Source organism: Sturnus vulgaris, chromosome 1 (assembly GCF_052056855.1).
Source record: "Sturnus vulgaris isolate bStuVul1 chromosome 1, bStuVul1.hap1, whole genome shotgun sequence".
Classification (NCBI taxonomy): domain Eukaryota; kingdom Metazoa; phylum Chordata; class Aves; order Passeriformes; family Sturnidae; genus Sturnus; species Sturnus vulgaris.
This window is the reverse complement of record NC_142243.1, coordinates 72,655,467-72,678,917: the sequence shown is the minus strand read 5'-3', so window position 1 is coordinate 72,678,917 and position 23,451 is coordinate 72,655,467. Positions and strand designations below refer to the sequence as shown.

The following is a 23,451-nucleotide window of genomic DNA, read 5'->3' as shown; positions in this document are numbered from 1 at the left end:
AGTCTGATACTTGGCCCCAGCTGAGCCAGTCCAACTTGGGATATTGACAGAAGGCCAACCTACTATAAGAATTAACTTCATTTTTTGCCGTTTTGGGCTTTTTTTGCAGAATAGTGAGCTTTATCAGCTGTCCATAGAACTAGATGAGCAACATCACTGAGGAGGACAGAATACAGCAGTACTGACTTTGATGGTTAGAGTTTGCAATTGATCCCATCAGAAAGGTCAAGCGAGTCGCACAAACAAAGGGGACCTTTCAGTGAGAAGGTATCAAGCTAAGTCTCCAGCGAAACAGAATAGGAAAGCAGTTTTGGATAGAGTACACTCAAAGAGCTCCTGTAGACCTGCGGGGAAAGCCTAGTTCCTAATGCAGTAGTATTCATGAGGAAACATCATTTAAATTAAGTCTTAAACTACATTTCACAGTTCATTATTTTCCTCACCTATTCTTTGAAAACAGATATTGAAAAATGGCTGAAAGACACAACAAGGTATTTTGCTTTTATCATCCAAGTGCTCTGAAATTTGAATAGAGAACACCTTTGATTTTATCTTCTGCAAAGACTTCTCCAGTGACCTAGTGATAGCAGGACCCAAGCAAGAGTGTATAGTTGAATATGTTCACTCAGTGCTCTCATACATATGCACACTGGCAACACCTCTTGTGATCCCTACTTACGTGCATCTGTCACACAATTAATTCCCAATTAAATCAAAAGAATGTCCTCGATGGGCAGTAGACTCAGTGCAATGGCTTCAGACCAAAGCCACCACAGGTGGATGACTACACAAGGCAACAGATGCACAGCAGCAGAAAGCAGGAGTGGTTGGGGGTTAACAAGGAGAACGAGGCCAGGGCCAAAACATTACCACAGACTCTCAGGCAATGGCCACTGCCTGCTAATGTTATGAGACTACAGTGCTACCAAATAATAATAAAAACTAAAGAGAAAGCAGTCTTTGGCCCAGTACTCTACCTTCAAAGAGTTCTTGTTTTCTTCCCTGAAGCACAATCAAAAGCCTAATGTGTCCTCATAAAAATGAAGTCTACAGGAAGCAAAGTCTGAAACAACGATTAATGAAAAATGAAATCACAATCCAGATACTTCAGAAAATAATAACTGCTTGGGGACTTATATATTTTATTTCAAAATGTTTGCTTATGTCATGCCTGACCAGAAAAAAAAAAAAATCATTGTGCTCTGGTAAATGAAAAGCAGCTGAAACATCACACAAGCATACTTGCTTAAGTACACAGTTCTGAGCTTTCAAAATAAACCTGGCCAAGCAATGTTTTTCTCAGCACCGCTTTGCGTTCACCAGTATCGCACTACGCTATAGGTTTAAGTCATCTTTCCAAGATATCTTTACAAACATGTTGACATCTTGGCTTTGTGCCTGTCAACAAATGCAACATATTAACAGGTCACATCACAGTCACGGGCACCACACTGCGGAACACAATGGCTATTACAAGTTATTGGCCATTGAGCACGCACATGAAGATGGGAGAGGACAGTTGTGGTACACATTCTGTGCAAGCAAAACAGATCACAAGGGAAGGGGCCACCATTCATATTCAAGACTTTTGGAAAAGGTCTAGAGTAAAATGCATTTTTCCTTCTTAGCTTGAGTTGCATTCAATAAATTAAGGCAAGCGAGCAGTAGCCAAGCTCTAGGAAGCCCACTGGAGTTAACAGCTCTGGAATGAAGTTCATGATACTCTCATTTAAAGACACAATGTGTATAAGTGAGATACTCATCTACAATAGAGAACATTACATCAAGTGAGGGACCCTTTTCACAAAAGGTCAGTTTGCTTTTACTAAACTCTATTTTCTTACCCCTGCTGCCTTCCAAGTAACATCTATTAACTTATGGTAGCAACAGGATGACTTTTCAGAATTTCCTGCTATTACTAGCAAAATGTGCAATAGATGACATTTGCCCATCTAAATTTTCAGAATTATATATCATTTAAAAAGGGAAGGTTTTAATAACAAAAAAACATCTACAGAAAAATAATTTTAGCTCACAGTAAAGTTTTACCAGCATTAGTGAAGATGCCTTTATGTACAGAATTACTCCTGAAGGAATGCTTATTTAGACATATATGTGTACACATGTATATTTCCATATATGTGTATATATATATATGTATATGCATATATTTACAATATTTTTTCCTCTATAAAGGTCTCATTAAAAGATACCAATTAAGGTGAAGTAAAAGTTGCATGAAATTACTATCTAAGACTAAAAAAATAAACACTTTACAACAGATATGTGTTTGAGACTGAGAGTTAAATTCCTCACAGGGAAATAGTTGTGACTGGTCTAATTAAACCCAAGACCAACAGAGGGTTGTGGACACAACATTTTATCAACAAGTTGTTCCTCAAACTCCATCACTAAACACACTTTCAGCATTGCCACCTCAACTTACAGCACAACAACAACTAGACCTGGCTGTTTTCTAAAAGTCAAAGCAAAGCCTATTCTTGCAACCAGGATTTCTTTGGGGGGGTCAGAGTGGTGGCTGGATGTTGGGAAAGGAGGAAGAGTAAAGAAAAAGAAAGAGAGGACTGCTGGTTAACTCAGTATTATTTCTTTGAATTTTTTAACGAAGCACAGTCACTGCACAGTCTTCACAAAAAGCCTACAGAAAGAAACCTTCTCCGCTAACATACAAAACATGAATTCCAATGCAATTGCTAAGAAATATGTCTGGAATAGAACAGCACTAGAGACAATTTATGAGAGAGAGTTAACCTAAAAGAATAGAGAATAGGAATAAAAACTGATTAACATTAGAAAATATATTTGAGAGAGGGTGACTGTAACCCACTGCATATAATACAAGGATTTGTAACTTATTTATAAAGCAAATATTGCTATTTTGCATCCCAGATCTCAAAACGTCTAATAAAAACTTGAACCTTTTCCATTAATTTCCTTTCATTTTCTTTTTTCAATCTAACCCCAAAAAAGCCTCCCTAGATTTTTAGAGAGAAAGACTTGTGGATGTTTTCAGAGAAGCAGAACTTTTTTCTGACTATATCTTTTCATCAGTTTGTGTCTGTACACATTTCAAAGCAGAGAGCATGGATCCACCATGGATTCACCTGATCAACAGGATCACCAAATCATTCACATTGGAAATGTGTCTAGGAGGTCTCTAGTCCCACCTCCTGCTGAAAGGAGGGTCAGTGATGGCATCAGATCAGATTATTCACAGCTTTGTCCAGTCAAGTCTTGAAAGACAGGATGTTGACCAGACCACCTTGCTCAGAAAACAAGCTCAATTGCTTGGCTGCCCTTGTGGGGAAAAAGCTTTAACTATGATTATTTTTGCAATTCATTGAAACATACATTTTTGCTGCTATATTCCTAAAACAAAACTAGCTATTGGCTTAATTCTAAGCGTAAGGAATCTCTGCAGAGAGTGCTTTTCAGGAGGTCAGGGTTAAAAGAGAAAAGTAAAGATGTCCAAACGAAAGCATTCTTTTAATCTTAATTAGAGTTGCAATTTCAATGTTATATTGCAGAGGCTAAAGAGAAGAGGCTAAAAAAGAGGGTTATCAGTGAAGGACCCAACTGCACAAGTTGTTCAGTTAACGAGGCACCAGGCAAGGATGTGCTGCAGGAACTATAACCTGAATTTGCTACAGATGAGAAGTGTCCTGATGGCCTGAAATGAGTAATAGCTCTCTGCTGAGCTTTCACTGCCAAGCCCCTGCCAACTGCTCCACAACCAGGACACCAGGGTAGCTCAGCAGTCCAATTACCAGGCAGGGAATGCCTTGAAACGATAAGTTCAAAACCTGACAAGGCTGATTTCTCTCTTCTGCCTTTTGAGACAGATGTATACCACTCCATTTGCTGTACTGCTGTTTCCGAACAGTTCATAAAAAAGGCCTGGCCTGCTGTGTACAGCTACTACAATATTTTTCTGGAAAGATTACTTTTAGTCCAATGCTGTAGCCAACATTTCTCTTTCCAGCATGGCTAGAGGTTCTCCCTGCACTGGTATAGCCTCACCTTGAATATCATGTGGAATTTTAGTGACCATAAGATAAGAAAGATATTAAGCTGTTAGAGAGCACCCAAAGGAGGGTGACAAAGATGGTGAAGAGCCTTGAGGGGAAGCCATATGAGGAGTGCCTGAAGTTGCTTGGTCTGTTCAGCCTGGAGAAGAGGAGATTGAGAAGAGACCTCACTGCAGTTACAACTTCCTTGTGAGGGGAAGAGGAAGGGCAGGCACTGATCTCTTCCCTGTGACAGGACCCGAGGGAATAGCCTGGAGTAGTCACAGGAGATTTGGTTGGATATTAGAAAAACGTTTTTCCCCTAGAGGGCTGTTAGGCACTGGAACAATTCCCCAGGGAAGTGGTCACAGCACCAGCTTGACAGGGTTCAAGAAGTATTTGGACAATGCCCTCAGATACGTGGTGTGACTCTTGGGGAAGGTCCTGTGCAGGGCCAGGAGATGGACTCGATGATTGTTGTGGATCCATGCCAGCTCTCCAGATTCTGTGATTCTGTGACTTGGGTATGCTGAAGAGGGTTAAACACCTCTTGGTGATTTCATTTAGGGAAGCACTGGGTGCTAATCAGCCTTTCTGGATGCAAGTATTTTACACTTGACAGTGCAAAGAAATGATTTGCTTTTGATGAAGTAATAATAGTTGCTAAGTGCATATAAGTTAAGCAGCAGGACATAAAGTCTTGGGATATTCTAACTTCTTGGACTGCAGTATGGTTGGTCTGGATGATGGTAAAGTTTTGATAGGACATTTCTAAAGCACAGCATTATTTCTGAAAGTAAAGATATAGTAAATATGTAGGTACAGGACACATACTATTTTAATATGGAAATTATGCCAGTTCCTTAGAAGAGAAAAGGGGTCAAGTATCAGAAATGTATTAATAGTACACAGTTTTGAAAGAAATGAGATATTTTGACTTACAAAAGACTTAGAGAAACAGTTCTGTGAAGGTCATCTGAGGTGAAGCTTTGTTGGCCATTTTGACAGACTAGTAATTTTCAGTATACTGAACAGACTCCTAAAAAAGTTTTACTTTGCAAAAGTGATCCTTGGATTCTAGCAATAAAGACAGTTAATTTTGCCCATTGATTTTTGCTCAAGTAAACCTGAGATTTCTGAGACAGAAGGATGTAAACATCATAGGTCCAAATGGAAGAAATTGCATTGAAATTAGGTAGGTCCAGTAATCTCATAACAAAAGCAAAAATAAACCACAAATAAAATTTATTAAACAACCCTCATGAAGTAACGTACCACCTGCTCTGTTTATAAACAACATACTGGAAGTTACAGGATTTAGAATATTGAAGTTACTATCCAAAATTTATTCACTCATCCATTTCTATCAGCTTTACTACTTATCCAAAAATCTTTGTTCCTTATACCTCAGCCAGTAATAACAATCATCCCCCACTGCACATCCTACCACCATTTGGCTCAATGACCTTCCCTCATTTATAGCAAAGAATATTCAGTTTAGCAAATTTACAACATCAATTTTGACAACAATGATGGATATTTGAAATTACTTAGCAGCACATAAAATTCTAATATATGCAAAGCCTATTAGTCAAATCTGGAGCCTAAAAAAATCAATTCGGAATTTGTAATAAAATCAGCATCCTACTTTGTGCATACAACAGAGTACTGAATATAATTTTCAGACATTTGGGATTGTAAATATATGCCTTTGGACAATGCACGTAATGTTTCAGGAAGCTCAGATCTATATTACTCTAATTATTACAAAAGGCTCAGAATAAAAAGAAATGTGGGTTATTTTGTACACTATGAACACTACTTAAGGCAGAGAAAGTCAAGTGAACTAGGTATTTCCTTCTGTATTATTTCTATTTAATTACTTGCAGGATATGGAAGTCTACACAGACTTTAGAGATGATTACATCAGGATTAAAGAAAAAGAGACTAAAACCCCCCTCCTGAGTTGAACACTAACCCAGAAATGCAAAGGACACAAACTCCGAGTGTCACTTCATCCCCCACAGGTAATCAGATGCAGCTTCTTACATGAAGGAAGACCAGGAGGACCCATGGTGAACAGAGGTAAGGATTGAAGGAAAAATAATATTCTGCTTGATAATGCTGAATGACTGATGCCTCATGCAGTGAGGCAGATTTGAGGTTTTCAGGTAGGCACAGTGGATTTTCATCCCCATAAATAACACAACAGCCCTGTGCACCAGGCATAAAGTTCCAGAAATGCCCACTCCCTGACTTAACACACTCCACAGCTCTTACCTCCCAAGTGTTACCTGCACAAGCAAGCACTTTAAAAAGCCAGACCCTTTGCAGGCAAGTTATGGAATACTATGTCCACAGCTCTTTATCTTTGGGGCATGATGGTGACCAGCTAAGACACACCCAAGACCTCCGCTAGCTTCAGTAAAGTAAATTCAGCTTCTCAGGACCTACAGATCCTATGCATTTCTCTGAAGTCCAGAAATAAAACAGGAATCAAAGCAATACTAAAACCCAAGTGAAATAACACAACATTCTTCAAAGCTACTTCACATTAAAGAAAGAAAGAAAAAAAAAAGGGTTACACGCTTTTTCCTATTATTTTTCCTACAGATTATCTATCTGCCAAACATGAAGCAAAGAGCAGCTACTAGCCAAAATGTTTCTTTTGGGCTATGTATGAGCTCTAGCTCTCAAAATGTAGATCTACTCTCCAAACTGTAGATCCCAGCACACAATGCAATACTTTGATCCGAAAATATATATTTTAATATCAGACAGAAAAATGAGATTAAATTTAAAACTCAAGGTATTCTAGTCCAGTGAACAGAAGTCATTCAATAAACCTGCTGACAGATCTTCTGTGCACTTGAACAGTTTAACTACCGTGACAGAACAGAAGTATTCAGGAAGACAAAGAGAGCAGTCAATTTTCCTTTTTAAAGAAGAGAAGCATTGACAAACACCTTTTAATCTAGGCAATCCCAAGTACGTTAAATATAGACATTAAAATTTAGAGGTGAAGCTACGCTAAGGTCAGTAATTCTTGAACTCTTCCAGTCAACCTCTTAACACTCTCTAAGAATCTTACACTATGAACGAAAAAAATGACCATATTATATTTCTATATCTCTATACTTTCTATTTAATGAGTCTAGGTTCAGATTGGTACATTTATATATCAAAAAAGATTCCGCATTTCAAGCCAAAAATGGGCTACAAAACCCCTCAGACAATACTTAGCTAATTAAAAGTTACAGAAAAGTAGTCACTCACATGAGTGATGGTAGCACTTTCTGTCCTCTGTCTGCAAGCAAGGAAAAAGAAAACATACAGTAAACACCAGCTCCTTTTCCTCCCGTAAGCACATGGCTGCTGGCTGCAAGAATTTATTCTCAGATTACATTTACTCTAAATGTGGAATTAACATCTGGCTCAAAACTCAGTAACTCGCATAAGTACTGGCTAAGGTTACTGCAGGAGATATTAGGAGAGGAAAAGAGGTATTAGGAGTGATCTACTTATCATAAGGTTTTCAGCATAACATTTTATGGCCAGAGCAGATTACCTTCTCTTTCACATGAGACATGACCTTCAACTCCCCGGAGCAGCAGAAAAAGTTTCCAATCTAGGAACAAATTACCAACACAAGCTGCAGAAGCACAAGGTCCCCAGCTAATGGCAGTAATAACTTGCATGGAGAGAGAATTTATCCTTCAAGGGTTTCAACAAATTGTTGTGAAATAAAAGCCCAGATCAAGCCTCAAAGTCCATGCAGGTTAGTAAGCATTTCCACTAGTTCACAGAACAAGGAGTTTTGTACAGATATATGGACAGTATACTTTTTTGTCCAACCCTGTATTGCTGTAGCTTATAGGACTATATTCATCCCATGTTGAATTTGCTTTTGGAAGTGACTGTGAGAGTGCCAGCAGCAGTTTGATAAGTATTCATATTTCCATGCAAAAGCTGCAAATAATGGGCAGCAATTCTGGGGATAAATTATGAACTGAAAATAATGAATTAAATTTAGTAAAAAATGTGCTCAATAGCTCTGGAAATCAAGAAACCTATTTAGCATTCTACATGAAATGCATTGCTTATTATTGTAATGTAAACAAAACACTTGAACATTTATTTTCATACTGTAAATTAGTCAGATCAGGGAAAAAAACATTACGAGTGAGACATCTAATTTATTTTGGCTACTACTTAAATCAGTCAATCAATGTTCCTCCCTTCAAAACTATTTACATACAAAGACCATTAATTTGAAAACGTATTTGCTAACTTATTGTACTAGAAAAATGCTGTGATGTTTTAGATGAGTCAAAGATGTTTTGTGAAACTTAGTAGCAGGTTAGTTTCGTGGCAACACAATACAGTTCAATTTGACATTGTCAGCATAATTCAAGCTATAAGCTTCAAGAACTGTCTTATGCATTTCATTTGAGTTGTATTGACTTTAAAACATTTTCCTGAGACTGAGGCAGTCTGATGTTATTTAAATAAATATAAACACTGAATATATTTTATGGATGGATGGATGAATGGATTATTGTTTCACAAAGAATTCTATTAGTGATTCAACCTGAAACTTTATGAAATGTGATGGTTTGTACCTGGCCCTTTCCACTTTTAGTTCCCCTTTTTTTAACTGTGACTAACAAAATAAATGATGGCTCTGAACCATACCCCCAACCACCCACCCCAGCCACATTTGGTTCTTTCATTGCTATTCTAACATAGTCTGCAGAAATTTAACATTCACACAATGTGTAACCCTCACAAGATAAACCAATTTCTCCAACACCAAGGCTCTGTGGATATCTGCACACACATTTCTCCCTCCTGCTTAGGCAAACAATTAATGGATGTTTGCATCTGTGTGTGACTGTAGCTGAGTATTGTCATAATCTGTATGTTTGTTGGGGAAACATATAATGCCTGTAAACAAACACTACCAAGCAACAATACCATGTGTATCCTGCAAGCAAATCCTAGATAGCAGATATCACACCCTGTGCAAGACAGAGATGGAGATAATTCTGTAAAGACTGAAGTCTCAGGATACAATGAATTATTTTCAAAGGCACTTAAAGTCACAGAAATTCAATTATAAAAGCTTCAATACCATAAAGGATTAATAATTACTAACAATATACTAGAATGAATTATAGTCTCAGGGAAATATTTTAACTTTTTTTTCAGACACGCACTTTTTTTGGCAGTAAAAATAAGACAGTGTTACTTTTAAACAAGCTAATGATTTAGAAACACGTCTCTAATGGTTCCAGACTAGGATATGCCAGAAAAGCACACGCAGAAGAAATGTCAAGACCTGTTGATAGATAATATTTTCTAATATTATTTTCTAATAAGACTAACACACCTATCATATACTCTCTAGTCTCCACAGTGGATTCACAGCTTGCTTCAAATGGATTTTGCTAAAGGGTTTGAGGAGAAGTGAATTCTAGACTTCTTGACACCAATACATTCATATATGCTCCACACACATAATACTTACTTTGTGCTTAGGCTTCTTTATAAGCTATAAGGAGATTTAACCAATTGCTGTTTATTAAAAAAGTTAAAAAAAATCTAAGTTCTTAAGACTTTGTAACAAATATGATACTGAAGAAAGTGTAGTCCTAAGTACTGAACTGAGTCCTGAGTCTCTGAATACCATTCCCAGCACAGGACCTTCAAATTTTCCTGAAGAATGTTTTAAGGATTTTATTTCAGACACATTCTGTTCAACAAGAAAGGATATGAAATCAATTGAATTCTTTTATCATATCAAATGTTCAGTTGCATTGTATCCTGAGAAGAATGTTAGAATTTTATATGGAGAGCAGGTAAAAAGGAATAGAATAGACTAGAAGAGAATAGACTAGAGTGTAGAAAAAAATGTAAGAGAAAAATGCTGTAGTCCATAACGCCACTCTAGCCAGAATACTGTCTGGATGATATGTGGAATCTTCATTCTTGAGAAAAAACTGTATCAAGAAGAATCCCCAATAATATATCTCACTAAGGACACTTTTGTACTGAGTTCTGTGCAAAAGAGTTCTGGAATAGCTGGCTCAAGTATTCACAAACACAAGAAAACAACCAAGTAAGTCTCATTTGATCCCCCCTTTTTTTTAAAAAGCAGAGAACTATGTGCAATCTAGGACTGTACTTTGTTGGCCAGTGAATCCAAAAACACATGGGAAGAGCTTTACTGAAGAGATAGCTCAGAAGAATCCTTGCCATCCATTACTGCGGCAAGTGGTTCTAAGCATTGCCTTGTTGACTGCAGTTTCCTTTTTAAATTGCTTTGATTTTTTTAAAATCCAGAATGCTGGTCTAAAGAACACTTGAAATAATAATAGCCTGTATCTACTGTATCTTGAATCATCTGGATATTAGGAGGTCAGCTCCTTTTCATTATGGGCAGCAAGGAGATGAAGACAGAGGAACTAAGTGTTAAAGCCATATCCAAGAGTAAGGAAAGGAGGAGATTAGCTGGGACAGCATTTTAATCCATTTTAATACTACAGCTACATTACAAAGTGCTTTTCATTTACCAGAAATCATAAGCATATGTGTATGGGTATGAGCCACTGCTAGAGGCAGTGTTTTTTCTACTCTCATTAGCTCTCAAACAAACACTATTGGTAATTAAATCTTACGTAAAAATAAATATGTCCCTGTTCTTCTGTGCTATACAAAGAATAACAAACAGCCACAGCAGATTTACACATTTTGGGTGTCTCTACTAAAATAAAATAACTAAAACAGTAGATCAGTCTTTTGAGGAAGCTTTGTCTTCCAAATATTAAATTTCAGTTTTTCCAGAACTCTGTATGCTCTGCATGTGCTCCAAACTCTCCCTCCAAGTTACTACTGTTCAAAATTATCCTCTGCACAAAAAACAAAACAAAAAACCACAAACCTCCCCCCACAAAAAAACCCAACAACCTCCCCCCCCCTCCAAAAATCAGACAAATAAAATACCCCAAGAAAATTACATCAGACCTGATGCAGAGATATCATTAATTGTTTAGGAAAAGTGTGACTTTACAAGGGTAAAGTGAATGTATTTGGAAAATGACAAACTGAACATTTAAACCAAAGAGAACTCCTAATGAACAAGATCAACAGAATTTTGATGCAATGATTTTCAGTTGGGTAATGTTATTATTAAGAAATCAAAGTAGTTGATAAAACTATTTCCATTCATTTTAAAATTTCAGAGAAATATGTTCCGAGGGCAACTAATGGCTATGTTTTGTCATTTTTGAAATAGAGTACTTTGGCTGTCTTTCCAAAATATTTTATACATATACAATACTAATGTCAAATGAAAATACTTCAACATCAGACCCCAATCCAAAACCATGTTCTTACACCTCTAGATTTTCCCAAAAACTGCATATATTTCCATTAAAATACTCTTATACTCTTAAAATGCTCTCAGAATATGGACATCTCTATTCAAGCATACATGATTCTGTCAGAATAAGGCAATATATTAAAAAGAGCTTAAAATAATATAATGGCAAAATAGTATGTGGTCACTGAAATAATAGCTAAAATTTAACTCCCCCAAAAAAGAGATATTAGTAAGGCCAATCACAAATCTGTGTGACTGCTCCACAACATGATCTGAAAACATACAGTGCCTGTTTGCCTGTGACTCTGGGTCATGCAGCTCAAGGCCAAAACAAATGTCTGCACCAGTGCACAATGGGAACCACTCTGGACTCTGGAATGCCACAGCTGCTGCAGCTCTGACTTTTTTATACTTTTCAAGTAGATGACAGAGAACACCACACACTCAGTAAATGCGAAATTAACTCAAAAAATCCTGACGTTTATTACCACTCAGAATACAGTGTGCAATTACATACAGAGAAGAAAAAATGAGTTATCTGCCTTCTTTGCACAGCTGAGGAAAAACAGATAACTGTAAACTGCAATTCTGTCACCATACACCAACAAAGAAGTAAGACGTCTCTGCTGGACAGAACTGACAATTTCATTTTTTTCCTGCATTTCTTACCACAGCTACAAACTACCGTTTTGGTCAGAAAACCACGTCTCTCTTTTCTCATTATTGTCTTGAACTTTTTTTCGTTTAATCACCATTGAGACTTTTTCTCCTGCCTAACACCCAGAAACATAAACAGTCTCCTGGCAGACCCTGTCAATCACAAACTTAGGATATTAGGATATCCAGTGAGAGTAAGGCTTATTCAGCTTGGATAACTGTCACATGTAAAATTTTAACATGGCTGTTAAAATACCTCAGTGATGAAAGTGCAAAAAGAAACACTGACAGGATTCCATAGACCAAGGACTAAAAGCAAAGTAAGATTTTTCCATTAAAGTGACCAAATAAGGTATGCTGGGAGTAAGAGAAAGAAACTCATTTCTATAAAAGAGCGGTTTTAAAAAAAATTTACTTGGTGTGGCTTATATTCTCTTATTCTTATAAAGTTGTTGTCAGAATCTTAACATACGTCATCATGCAAGTATGGGTCAACTCAACCTATACTTGTGCAAAAATACAGGCGCTCTCATGAAAGGAACTGGACAGAGAACTTTCTATTCTGGAACTGGGTATCCAGAGAAGTCTCACTATCAAGACTGAGGCAAAGAGGGGCACTAAGTACCTTGGCCTTTCACTCATCCTTCGTCACTATGTTTATCTCTGCAACCAACAAAGGATAGAGATTCTCTTTAGCCCTTCCTTTATTGCTGATATATCTACAGAAACATTTTTTATTTTCTTTTATGGCAGTAGCCAGATGAAGTTCCAGCGGGGGGTTGGCTCTTCTTATTTTCCCTCTGCAAAACCTCATGACATCCAAGGAGTTCCCTGGCATAGTCTGCCTTTTCCTCTACTGGTCAAAAACTCTGTAAATTCTGCTTGCCTTTTTTTTTTTTTTTTTTTTCCCCTCCCGAGTTCCCTCCAAAGCTCTCTGTTCAGCCAGGCTGCTTTTCTTCCCTGCTGGCTCATCTTCCAGCACATGGGGACAGTCTGCTCCTGTGTCTTGAAGATTCCTGTCCCGAAGAATGTCCAGCCTTCAGAGACACCGCTACCCTCCAGGACCTGTGTCTCAAGCAACTCTGAACATGTCTCTTATCAGGCCCAAATCTGCCCTCTGGAAGTCCAAGGTGGCAGTTCTGCTGATCCCCCTCCTTAGTCTGTGAGAACTGCTAACTCTTTATCATTTCAGGACTGCTGTGCCCAAGGTGTCCTCTAATTTTCTCACAACACAACCGTCCTTTTCTCTTGGCAAACAACAGGTCCAGTCGGGTGTCTTCACCAACTGCATTAGGAATTTATCTTCCACACACTCCAGGAACCTCCCAGACTCCTTCCTCTCGGTAGTATTATATTCCCAGAAGACATCTGGCAAACGGAAGTCCCCACAAGAAAAAGGGGCAGTAATCTTGAGACTGTTTTATGGTTCTATGTTCTAGATCAACAACTGTCCCTAAAATCAGATCAACAACTGTCAGTCAAAATAGATAAAGTAACTGGTGGTGAAAAAAACAATGCAAATAATTTTGCTTGATTTTTCTCCTAGGTTAGTAGTCACTTGCAAAAATCAGATTTACTAGTTTTAAATCTTGAAGGACATGTCTCAGATGAGACTGCATGCATTCAATTAACTTGTTTCCAATGCAAACAAATTGACAAATTTGTTTGACAAATTTTCTTCCCTGATTCTCCTATATTCTGGGTAGCTTTATTAGTCAAATAATATTGTACATTCTAAAAGAAAAATCAAATTCCATTAAAATGCAATTTAGAGAGACAAGAAAGAAATGTATCTATAAATAAAAATACAACTTCCACCAGTTAAAACAGACCATAATGGATAACTGAAAAAAATCTGCAATAAACCAAGAAAGACCTTAAAAAACTATTTGCAGAAAAATTCCAACAGAGAGGCTCAAAGCTTCTGACATTGCTCATAACTACAAGAAATTAAATAAATTGAAAGCAGATGAGCTGGAAGCATGTCATATGACGTTACTCTGAACTTATTAGCCACTGTTTGTATCTTTATAGGGCCAGGAAGGCTAGGGGTCTGAAAATCATAGTAAGTTGGCTAGCTAGACTCTCTGGAGCTTTTCCAGGTCAATGTCACACTTGAAATAGGCCTGCATGCAACAAGGTGAGGTCAGCCATGGTGCTCTTTGGCTCAACCTATTATGAAAACCTTCAAACATGGAGATGACAAACTCTCTCGGGGAAGACTAGGAAGTCCTACATTCCCATTAGATTCCCAGTGAGCTTCAGACACTTCAAACAAACAATAAATTTTAAAGTTTTGATTATCTTCATTTGCAACCAGATGTATTTTAATGGCTTTCACAAGTTTATAAATTCCTTCATTTTCTGTACCGAAACCACTCACAGCATACCATTATTTAAATCATGAATGATATTTAGAAATATCCCTTAAATCCGTTTAGCTGAGACTATAATCCAACGTATTATAAAGCATCAGAGGTTCTACTTTTTGTCAACCAAGCAGAAGAAAATAGTACACTTGTTAAAAACCACCCTTTTGACTCAAAACCTAACATCTTGCCCTTCTGCATATTGATTTTCCTCCAGTACAAATCACTCTCTCATGCTCTGCTTGGGTAATAGGGCAGAAGGGCAGGCATGAAATTACTTACAGTCTACTAAATTCCATCTCCCTGCTGTTAAAACCTGGCGTACACAACTGGGTGTCCAAACACTCTGTGACATTTACTTCAGGACACAGAAGATGCTCCTGTGTTATTCTGAATGCTGCCAGTGGTGACCTCAGTTACTTTAAGACATGAGTGATATTCTTCACAGTTACCACACAAGTTCTATTGGGTGGCAGAAGAAAATCTGGGGCTATGAGATGACCTAAAGAATATATTTACTCAGAGAGACATAAACCAAAAAATACGAATTTTCCACCACAATCTGTATGTACCTATGTCCTGGTTTTGTCTGGAAAGTCAAATTAATTTCCTTCCCAGTAGCTGGTACAGTGCTGTGTTTTGGATTTAGGATGAGAGTGATGTTGACAACATGCTGATCTCTTAGCTCTTGGCAAGCAAGGTTTACACTGAGTCAGGAAGTTTTCAGCCTCTCACACCAACCGACCTGCAAGTAGGCTGGGAGGCACAGGAAACTAGCAGGAAGTACAGCCAGGATGCTCCAAACTGGCCAAAGGAATATTCTGTACCATGCGGAGTCATGCTCAGTACATACACCAGGGAGAAAGCCAGCTGGGGCTGCTGCTCAGGAACTGGCTGGGTATTGGTTGGCAGCAACTGCACTGTGCATCACTTATTTTGTATATTCTGATTATTATTATTATTATCATCCATTCCTTTTCTGTTCTATTAAAAAGTCTTCATCTCAACCCACCCATTTTACTTTTTCCCCTCCAATTCTCTCCCCCATCCCATTGGGGAGGGGGGAGCAAGCGAGCACTTGTGTGGTGTTTAGCTGCCTGCTAAATGAAACCAGAGCAATCAAATTAGGAGAAAAACACAGTAAGCAAATAAAGAGACAATAACTAGCTGATCATGCTCCAGACATACTCTTACAAATACGCAATTTGCAGTAATGAAGTATTGATACTGTCTAGCTGAAAGTCATGGATCAATAATACTAATCTGTAACAACTTCTACTTTGCTGCAAGTTGGTTCTTACACAGAGTCCTTGGGTTAATTCCCGTGCACTGCCATATCACATTACCGCAGCCCTGAGGACAGGCAGGGTGCTTATCTTGGCCCGCAAGAAGCCAATGGGGTGTCCCTTTTACCTGTGGGTGTGGTGTAAACAGGCAGGACTGTTGTGGTCACAGCAGACCTCTAAATGTAACAGCTGCTGGTCGTTTCTTGCTGGAAACTGCTATGGCTTTTTGTGCTCACAAATGTGTATACACGACAAGGTTTTAGACGGTTTCTGATTTTACAGTATCTAAGGGCAGGCCCATCAAAACTAGACATCTTTCCTTTAAGTAAAGCTGCAACTTGCACTGTGATACGGTGTCAAAAAAACAGACTGACATGGTAAACACACCATATAATATCTACCCTTTAAAATCTGGCGTGGACTTCACTTCCTCACTGCTCACCCCAAAGTACAAACCCATTGCTGAAAACAAGCTGTGGTCCGGACTTGAGCTTCATTCAGCTGTTCACCAACTGTGTATCTCAAGCCATCTCCATTACGTACAAGCCTGCCTTTGTTAGCCAGAACAAGGCTAACAAGCCAGGGACACTCAGGACAGCAAAGAGCAGGAGAAAGCCTTGATAGCAACAGAACGTGATGCAAACACATTGCTGTGTGGAGTCAGCAGCGAAGGTTTATTAGCACCAGCTCATTTTCAGCCCCATAGTCCTTCCTAGTGCACTCCCTTGCACCTGAGGTTTGTGGAATACCTGTGCCTTGCAGAGCACAAAGCTCACCACAGTTCTGCAAGTTTAAAGGCTTTTGTTCCCTTCTTGCCTGAGAGATGATTCACAGCACAGGTAGCTCACATGTCTCTTCCTGTGGTCCAACTGAGTGGTAAAGTAAATGGCAATTCAGTTCTGCTGGTGTGGGTGAGCAGCATTCCGTGTGAACACAGCAGATAGCTAAAGGAAACCAGGACTACACCGATGTTTTTCCACAAAAACAGTGTGTGCCTTTCACTGACAGCCAGAGAAGGCAGACAGGCAGGCAGCCTGGTATCCTGTGTGGCAGGAAGAGTGAATCCTAATCCCACACCCTGAGCATGGACACAGCACATGGTGCCAGGCATTGGCTGCAGCCTGACCCCAGCTCTTCGCTGCCAGGAAATGGGTACCACACAGACCAGACATGAGCTATATCAGAATTATACAGAATTACAAAATCATTAGGGTTGGAATGATCTCTGGAGATCATCGAGTCCAGTCCCCTGACAAGGGAAGGTCACCTTGGGCAGATGACACAGGAACACATCCAGGTGACTTTTTAATGTCTCCAGAGAGAGAGAGTCCACGACCTTCATGGGCAGCCTGTTCCAGCGCTCTGCTACTTTAATTCTAAAGAAGCTCTTTGTCATGTCAAAGTGAAACTTCTTCTGTTTTATCTTATGGCCTTTGCTCATCCTCTTGCCGGGCACCATTGAAAAGGGTCGGGCACCATCCTCATGACACCCACCCCAAGATATTTATACGCATTAATGAGCTCCCCTCTCAGTCTTCCCTTTTCCAGACTAAACCGGCCCAGCTCCCACAGTCTCTCCTCAGAAGAGAGATGCTTCAGACCCTTCCTCATCTTTGGGCACTCCACTGGACCCTCTCCAGCAGCTCCTTATCCTTCTTGTACTGAAGAGACCCAGCACGAGTACTTCAGGTTGGGACAATCTCTGTCCTGTCCCTTCTTCCTAATAGCCCATACCCCGGTGCTTTTGCAGCAGCCTGGGGCCCGGCAGAGGGTCCGGGGGCTACCCATTCCCTACGCTCGGATCCGGGGCCGGGGCCGGGCCCGGTGCCGGTGCCGCTGTCGCTCCAGGGCACGGCTCGGCTCCTCCCGAGGCCGCGGCTCCCCGCGCCCCTGCCCCAAGCACCGCCGGGACCCCACGCCTCGGCGGGGAGCCCCGCGTCCGCCGCCCCCGGAGTCCTTCCCCGCACCTGTAATTGTAGCTGCTGAAGCGCTGGCTCTCCCGCAGCAGGGCGCGGTACAGCCGCAGCACCTGGGCACGGCTGGACGCTGCCATGTTGCCGACACCGAGCGACTCCTCCCGCGGCGAGGCCCCTTTTCCCCGCCCTCCCGCCGCCCGCGACGGGCGCAGCCGCGGCGGAGCGGAGCCGCAGGGCCGGCGGTGAGTGGCGGCGCGGAGCGGCGGCGGCCACGGCCGCGGCTCGGCCCGGGCCCAGCGCAAGGCGCGGGCGGGGCGGGGAGAAGCGAGTCCCCGGCCGGGGCAGCCGTGGGGGCCGTGGACTCGGGGGACTTGGGGTCGGTTACCGGGTCCTGCCGGGCCGGGCCTGCCCGGCAGCTCCGGCGTGTGTCCCAAGGCACGACTGCCCCGCGGGTGCCTGGCGGGCTCGGCCGTGCCGTGCGGCTGTGAAGGGCCCGAGGGCGGGGAGGGAAGGCCCGAGCGACGGGGAAAACGAAAACAGCGCCGAGAGATGCTCTGCTGGCGAGGGAAACAGCGCGGTGTGCGCGGCCCGTACTTGGTGTGTGCCACACGGGGAGGTGGATGATGGCTGGGGGAGATCGGGGAGCAACAAGTGATGAATGCGTGCAGGGAGTTGCCTCGGAATCGCTGTACACATTTGCAGACTGAGTTCATGTACTGGAGAGGGTCCATCAGAGGCCTCGAAGATAATTTGGAGTCTGGAGCATCTGTCTGCATGAGGAGAGACTGTGCGTGCTGGGCCTGTTTAGTCTGGAGAATACAGGACTGAGAAGGATCTCATTAATATGTATATCAAAAGTGGATTACAAGAGAGTGATGCCAGACTCTTCAGTGATGCCCAGCAAAAGGATGAGGAGAAGTGGCCGTAAACTAGAATCCAAAAGTTTCACCTCAGTGTGGGAGACAACTTTACATTAACGATAACAGAACAGTGGAATATGCTGTGCAGGGAGCTTGTGGAGTCTCACTCTCTGGAAACATCCACCTGGATGTGTTCCTGTGTCACCTGCACAAGGTGACCCTGCCTTGTCAGGGAGATAATACTAGATGATCTTCAGAGGTCCCTTCCAACCCCAACCATTCTGTCATTCTCTGAAACCACTATAGACAATTGAGTCATTGTACATCACTGTACATTGTACCTGAGCCTGTTGTTTTATAGTGATTTTTCCGTTATGCCTCTCTCAATATCTGTTTTTAAGATGAATTCTGTTACTTGAATCACACATCAAGCGTGTTCTTTTGCTGAAAGTTTTGCCATTGCAGAATAAACTTAACTTTGTAACTTACAGGTATTATGCCACAGCTGTATTTAATACTGATTTTTGAATTTTATCAGCAATACAATTTATTTGGAGTTATAGAAACATCAAGGTTGGAAGAGACCTTTAGTCCCCAGTCCAAATGTCCACCCAGCACTGCTACTATAACCCCTAAACCACCTCACCCAGGAGTCTCTTGCACACCTCCAGGGATGGTAACTCCACCGTCTCCCTGGGTAACCTGTTCCAATGCTTGACCACTCTAACAATGTATTTTTGCCCTAATATGTAATTTGAATCTCCCCTGTCTCAGTTTAAGGCCATTTCCTCTGGTTCTCTCAGTGCAGGCACAGCAGAAGAGATCAGTCTCCACTTCACTAGAACTTCCTTTCAGGTATCGTGACAGGGCTCCTCCTTCCTTCACAGTCTGTTATTTATATAGTAGATGTTTAAAACAGCTACCATGTAGATATTCTATATGTCTCTGGCAAAAGTGCTTCCAATTACCACTTCTAATTTAACGCATGTTTATTGCGTATGCATTTGAGTATTATCATCGTTTGCACATCTGATGCAATTTACAGTTTGTTGCAAAGAACCAAAATATTTCTGTACTTTCGGATGTAATTAGTATAGACACATGAATGTATTTCAGATTTATCTTTACAGGTGTACTGTGTTTCAGCAGCCCTTTTAGGCTTCTGGAAATGGAGATTTTCTGTATGTAGAAAATTTCCTGGATATTCTCTTTAACAAAGCCCAAACTAAAAATGTTATGTTACAGGAAATGTAGAAAAACGTGTAGCTGCAGTACTGGGATAAGCATAATGCTTCTGAGGCCTTCCCTTGTATGTTACAAAGCAGTGTGTTTTGGGTTAGTTCTTGGCATTTAGGACACTCACATGGAGAAATACAAAGCAAGCATGCCCTTCATTTGTCCATGGGGCCACCCAAAATCTCCTTGCAGCCCAAGCCATGTTGTTAAAGCAGATTGCCATGCCAGAAGCAGAGCCCATCTATGGTGCTGGTGCTCCCCATCTTTGCAGCTGTTGGTGACTGGGCTGCTTAATACATGTTGTAGCAGAACTCTGGCTTTGTGTCTACAGGCTTACCATCTTCTCTGAAAGCAGCAGTGGCTACCCTGCCCTTTGTTCTGAGGGTGGACTTCAGACAGCTTAAAAAGATGGTTCTATCATGTGCAGAGCCAAACTTAGGTTTGAGAGTTTAGCAAAGTTATGTGATACCATTCTGTGGATGTGTGGCAGTTGTTCCATCTAATTTTACAACAGCTCTCAGGTATTGCTGGAAATAAAGTTTTCATGGTACAATCCTCAGCTCTAAAAGATGAGGGAGTAATTGGGATGAAAGCATTCAGCAAATTTTGTTTACAGGAAAAGTATTAATTTAATATTTGAAAAGTAATTATAAATTATTTTTAAATGGCCTCAGATGCTAATCCTGTTCCTGAAACTCCCTGAAAGTTTTTGTGAGTTTTATTTTTTAAAGTTTTTTTTAGGTAACCATGTTTTTCTCTTGAAAAAGCATAGAAACCTCTTATGTTTAGAATAAGCAGTAAGCACATACAATGCATGATCAAATGCAAAGTAAATCTATCAAAGGAGAAAGGTCTACTTGTCTCTGTTTTCTATCTTCACCTTTAAGACACTCAAGGGGAGAAGATCAATTTTTGGCAGAAACTAGTCACTTCTGAGCAGTTGTGTTGGCACTGTTAACTGGAAAAATAAGTTATTTTCTTATGCATGCGTTACTATGTTTTCTTGGAAGTGATGGGTTATGGTCCCAGAAGTTGTGTCATTCTGCAGGAAGTGGACATTGCTGTGACTGGGACACACGTGTTTCTGCTGGCTTTTGTTTATGTGCACCACTGCAAGCCTGCAGGGAGTTCAAAGGACAGACACAACCCAAATGACCACTGTGTCCTGTGACACTGGAGCCTGTGTATGGGGAAGCAGCAATAATCACTTCATTAACTGCCTCCTCATTCCTGAGGGGAAAACCTGAATTTAGGGATGGTGAGTGTTCATTTGTACAGAAATCTTTGCTTTCAGCCTTTGGTCTGGGAAGGAAGGTGCCATGTGCCCTGCCTTTCTGAATCTCTCGACATAAATAAGCACTTTGAGAGGATGTAATAGGATCAATACCTTGAATATTTAAGCGTGTAGCTGCTGAAAGAAGGGAGGGAGGAGAAGGACTTTGGATGAAGTACCTGCAGGGGCTGTGGACTGGAGTGGAAAGAAACAGCTGTTCTATTACCTGGGACATATTCGATGTCTTATCATCTGTTGCTAAATTGTTCCTTGTGGTGCACTATTTCAGCTTCATGACATGGCACTGAGCACTTTCAGAGAGCATGTGCTTTCCTGGTATGCTGCTGTTGGTTTTCATTATTTTTCTTTGAGGGTCCGAATGATAATTGGTTGTTGTGATATTATAATCTCTTTTTAATAATTGTTTTCCAGTTTGTGAAATCATGCTAATTTTTCCATGCTGCAGTGCTGTGGTGTCTCTTTTCTTTCCTTGTCTTAGTTCTTGGTTGATAGGGTCATGCTCAGTGAGATCCTACACAGTGTAGAGTATGACCTTTAAAACAAGGATTATAGATCACAAGAATTTTGAGATTTCAGTGACAAATGAAACAAACTGTAATTTAACCATTCTGTATGGTGAATTAAGATTTCCACATGTGTATCAACATGAGGTCTTGACTGACTCTGCTATTTAAAAGAATTGTATTTAGTTGGTTTCCCTGTAGAAAAGAATATTTTTATTTAGGAGGAGAAACTTCCATATTTCAGATTCAGCTATACTCCTGAATTCTTTGTGCATTTAAAAATTTCTGCCTGGAAGTTCAGAGGGAAGAAAAAGGTGGTGAAAAATCTCTTCTCTTGGTCAGCTTTTTGTGAGTTACCCCATCTCTTTCCAAACTGAATTGCAGAATGTTGTGTATTGTTTAAAGTAAGATTGTAAGAGCAGTAATAGTAGGAAAACCGAAACACAACCAGTAGTGCATTTCCTGTTGTAATACTTGGTCTTTTAAGGGAACACCTGTTTTACCACTGCTCCTAAACCTTTCGTGGTTCATGAACAGGCTGCGGGCATCAGACTAAAAGAAACATCAAATTTTGTTTTCCTTCTTGGCAACAGTTTTAACTTTCTATTTCTTGTGGCTTTAGTCCTCCAGAGAATTCATGGGCGTTGTGCTACTTGACAATTAAGGAGCTGGACAGTTTAGCAGTCACAGGATGATTCTGGATTAATGAAATGTAGTATTATGCACCATATTGATTTTGAAAGATGTTCTTAGTGGACATATGTTGGTAAAGTCTTTTGAAATGCTTGAAATAAAAATACTATAGAATTCCAGAATTAAAAGGATAACTTTGTGTTATAGGCAAAATAATAACTAAGAGGGGAAAATTACCAGTAATGTTTAAATCATTCTGCATATAATAGTTGCATCAAATGCAAATGACACTTCTAAACACTGCTAACCTTAATGCTGGTGTAGACAAGAACCCCCAAAAATTAACATATTTTTGCTGTGTAGTTTTTTGTTTTACTGAGATCTTGCTTGGTAATCTAATAATGAGTAGCATAAAGGACAGGATTAATTAAGTATTCTCATCCATGACCTCATCTATTTGGAAATGCTTTCTTTGCTGTGCTTTCCAGTGTTTTATCTAATTTAGCTTTAAATAACTTCTCTTTCTGTGGGAAAATATATTCTATTTTCTGCTTTATATTGTATTGCTGTTAAGAAATGTTTTCTGATGCTCATCCTATGCTACCCTCTTCCCTGAGTTCATCCTACTTTTTCGTTTATGCCCCTTTAGAGTCACACTGTATAATCCCTCTCCCTCCTCTGTGATTTACACTATCATTGTAATTCTCAGTAGCTGTCAGCCAGACAGGCTAAATTATGTAGTATTTTGATATTTTTTTCTGCCCTCTTTCAGGCAGAAAGCTTAGGAAGCAAACTTAGCAGTAAAACAAGGACTGATACTTTGTTTAAGAGCAACTGAGATTCTCTTCGTAGCCGCCCCTGTGTATTTTTTGCTGACTTGGGATTTCCAGTTTGGCAGGTTGGTTACAAATGGTACTGCCAATCTTTTGAGTTAAAGATCGTGATTACACCTAAGATATTTTCCTAGAACAAAGTTCTTTCTTCGCTTGAGTTTATTTTTTGTCATGTATAAATGTGTATGTGAGTGTGCAGAAAAATGTGCAAATATGTATTCAGGCATGCACATGGTCATGCTGTGGTGATAAAGGCCATGCCCTTCATCTCAGGTTCTCCATGTTTCAGCCTTGGGGATTGGTGCACAGCTAACACAGTGCTGTGGGGTTTTTTTCTGCTTACCCAGTCCTATGTCTCTAGTATGTGAAATCAAAGACATCCTGCTGCTTATGCATCCCAATTCTTCTGCTCCCTGGATTGTGGGCATGGCCTTACTTTTCAGCAGACACTA

The 23,451-nt window shown here is 40.3% G+C and overlaps 2 protein-coding genes across 5 annotated transcripts in view; one reads left to right on the top strand and one right to left on the bottom strand.

Moving 5' to 3' along the window:
• LYRM4 (LYR motif containing 4) overlaps positions 1-17,827 on the bottom strand; it is an 84,773-nt gene extending 66,946 nt beyond the window's left edge. Inside the window, exon 1 of one of the 2 annotated variants that reach the window (XM_088169845.1) lies at positions 17,692-17,827. In XM_088169845.1, the coding sequence (XP_088025971.1) occupies positions 17,692-17,777 (86 nt within the window). In that variant the 5' untranslated portion in view covers positions 17,778-17,827. The remainder of the gene's footprint in view (positions 1-17,691) is intronic. The other variant, XM_088169852.1, reaches the window with a different exon arrangement.
• Positions 17,828-17,832: 5 nt separating this feature from the next.
• The window catches only part of FARS2 (phenylalanyl-tRNA synthetase 2, mitochondrial), a 226,269-nt gene continuing 220,650 nt past the window's right edge, over positions 17,833-23,451 (top strand). The window contains exon 1 of one of the 3 annotated variants that reach the window (XM_088169809.1): positions 17,833-17,882. The gene's annotated coding sequence lies outside the window, so the exon portion shown is untranslated. Of the gene's footprint in view, positions 17,883-22,943; positions 23,065-23,451 lie in introns of those variants that run through there. The other 2 variants (XM_088169821.1, XM_088169815.1) reach the window with 2 other exon arrangements.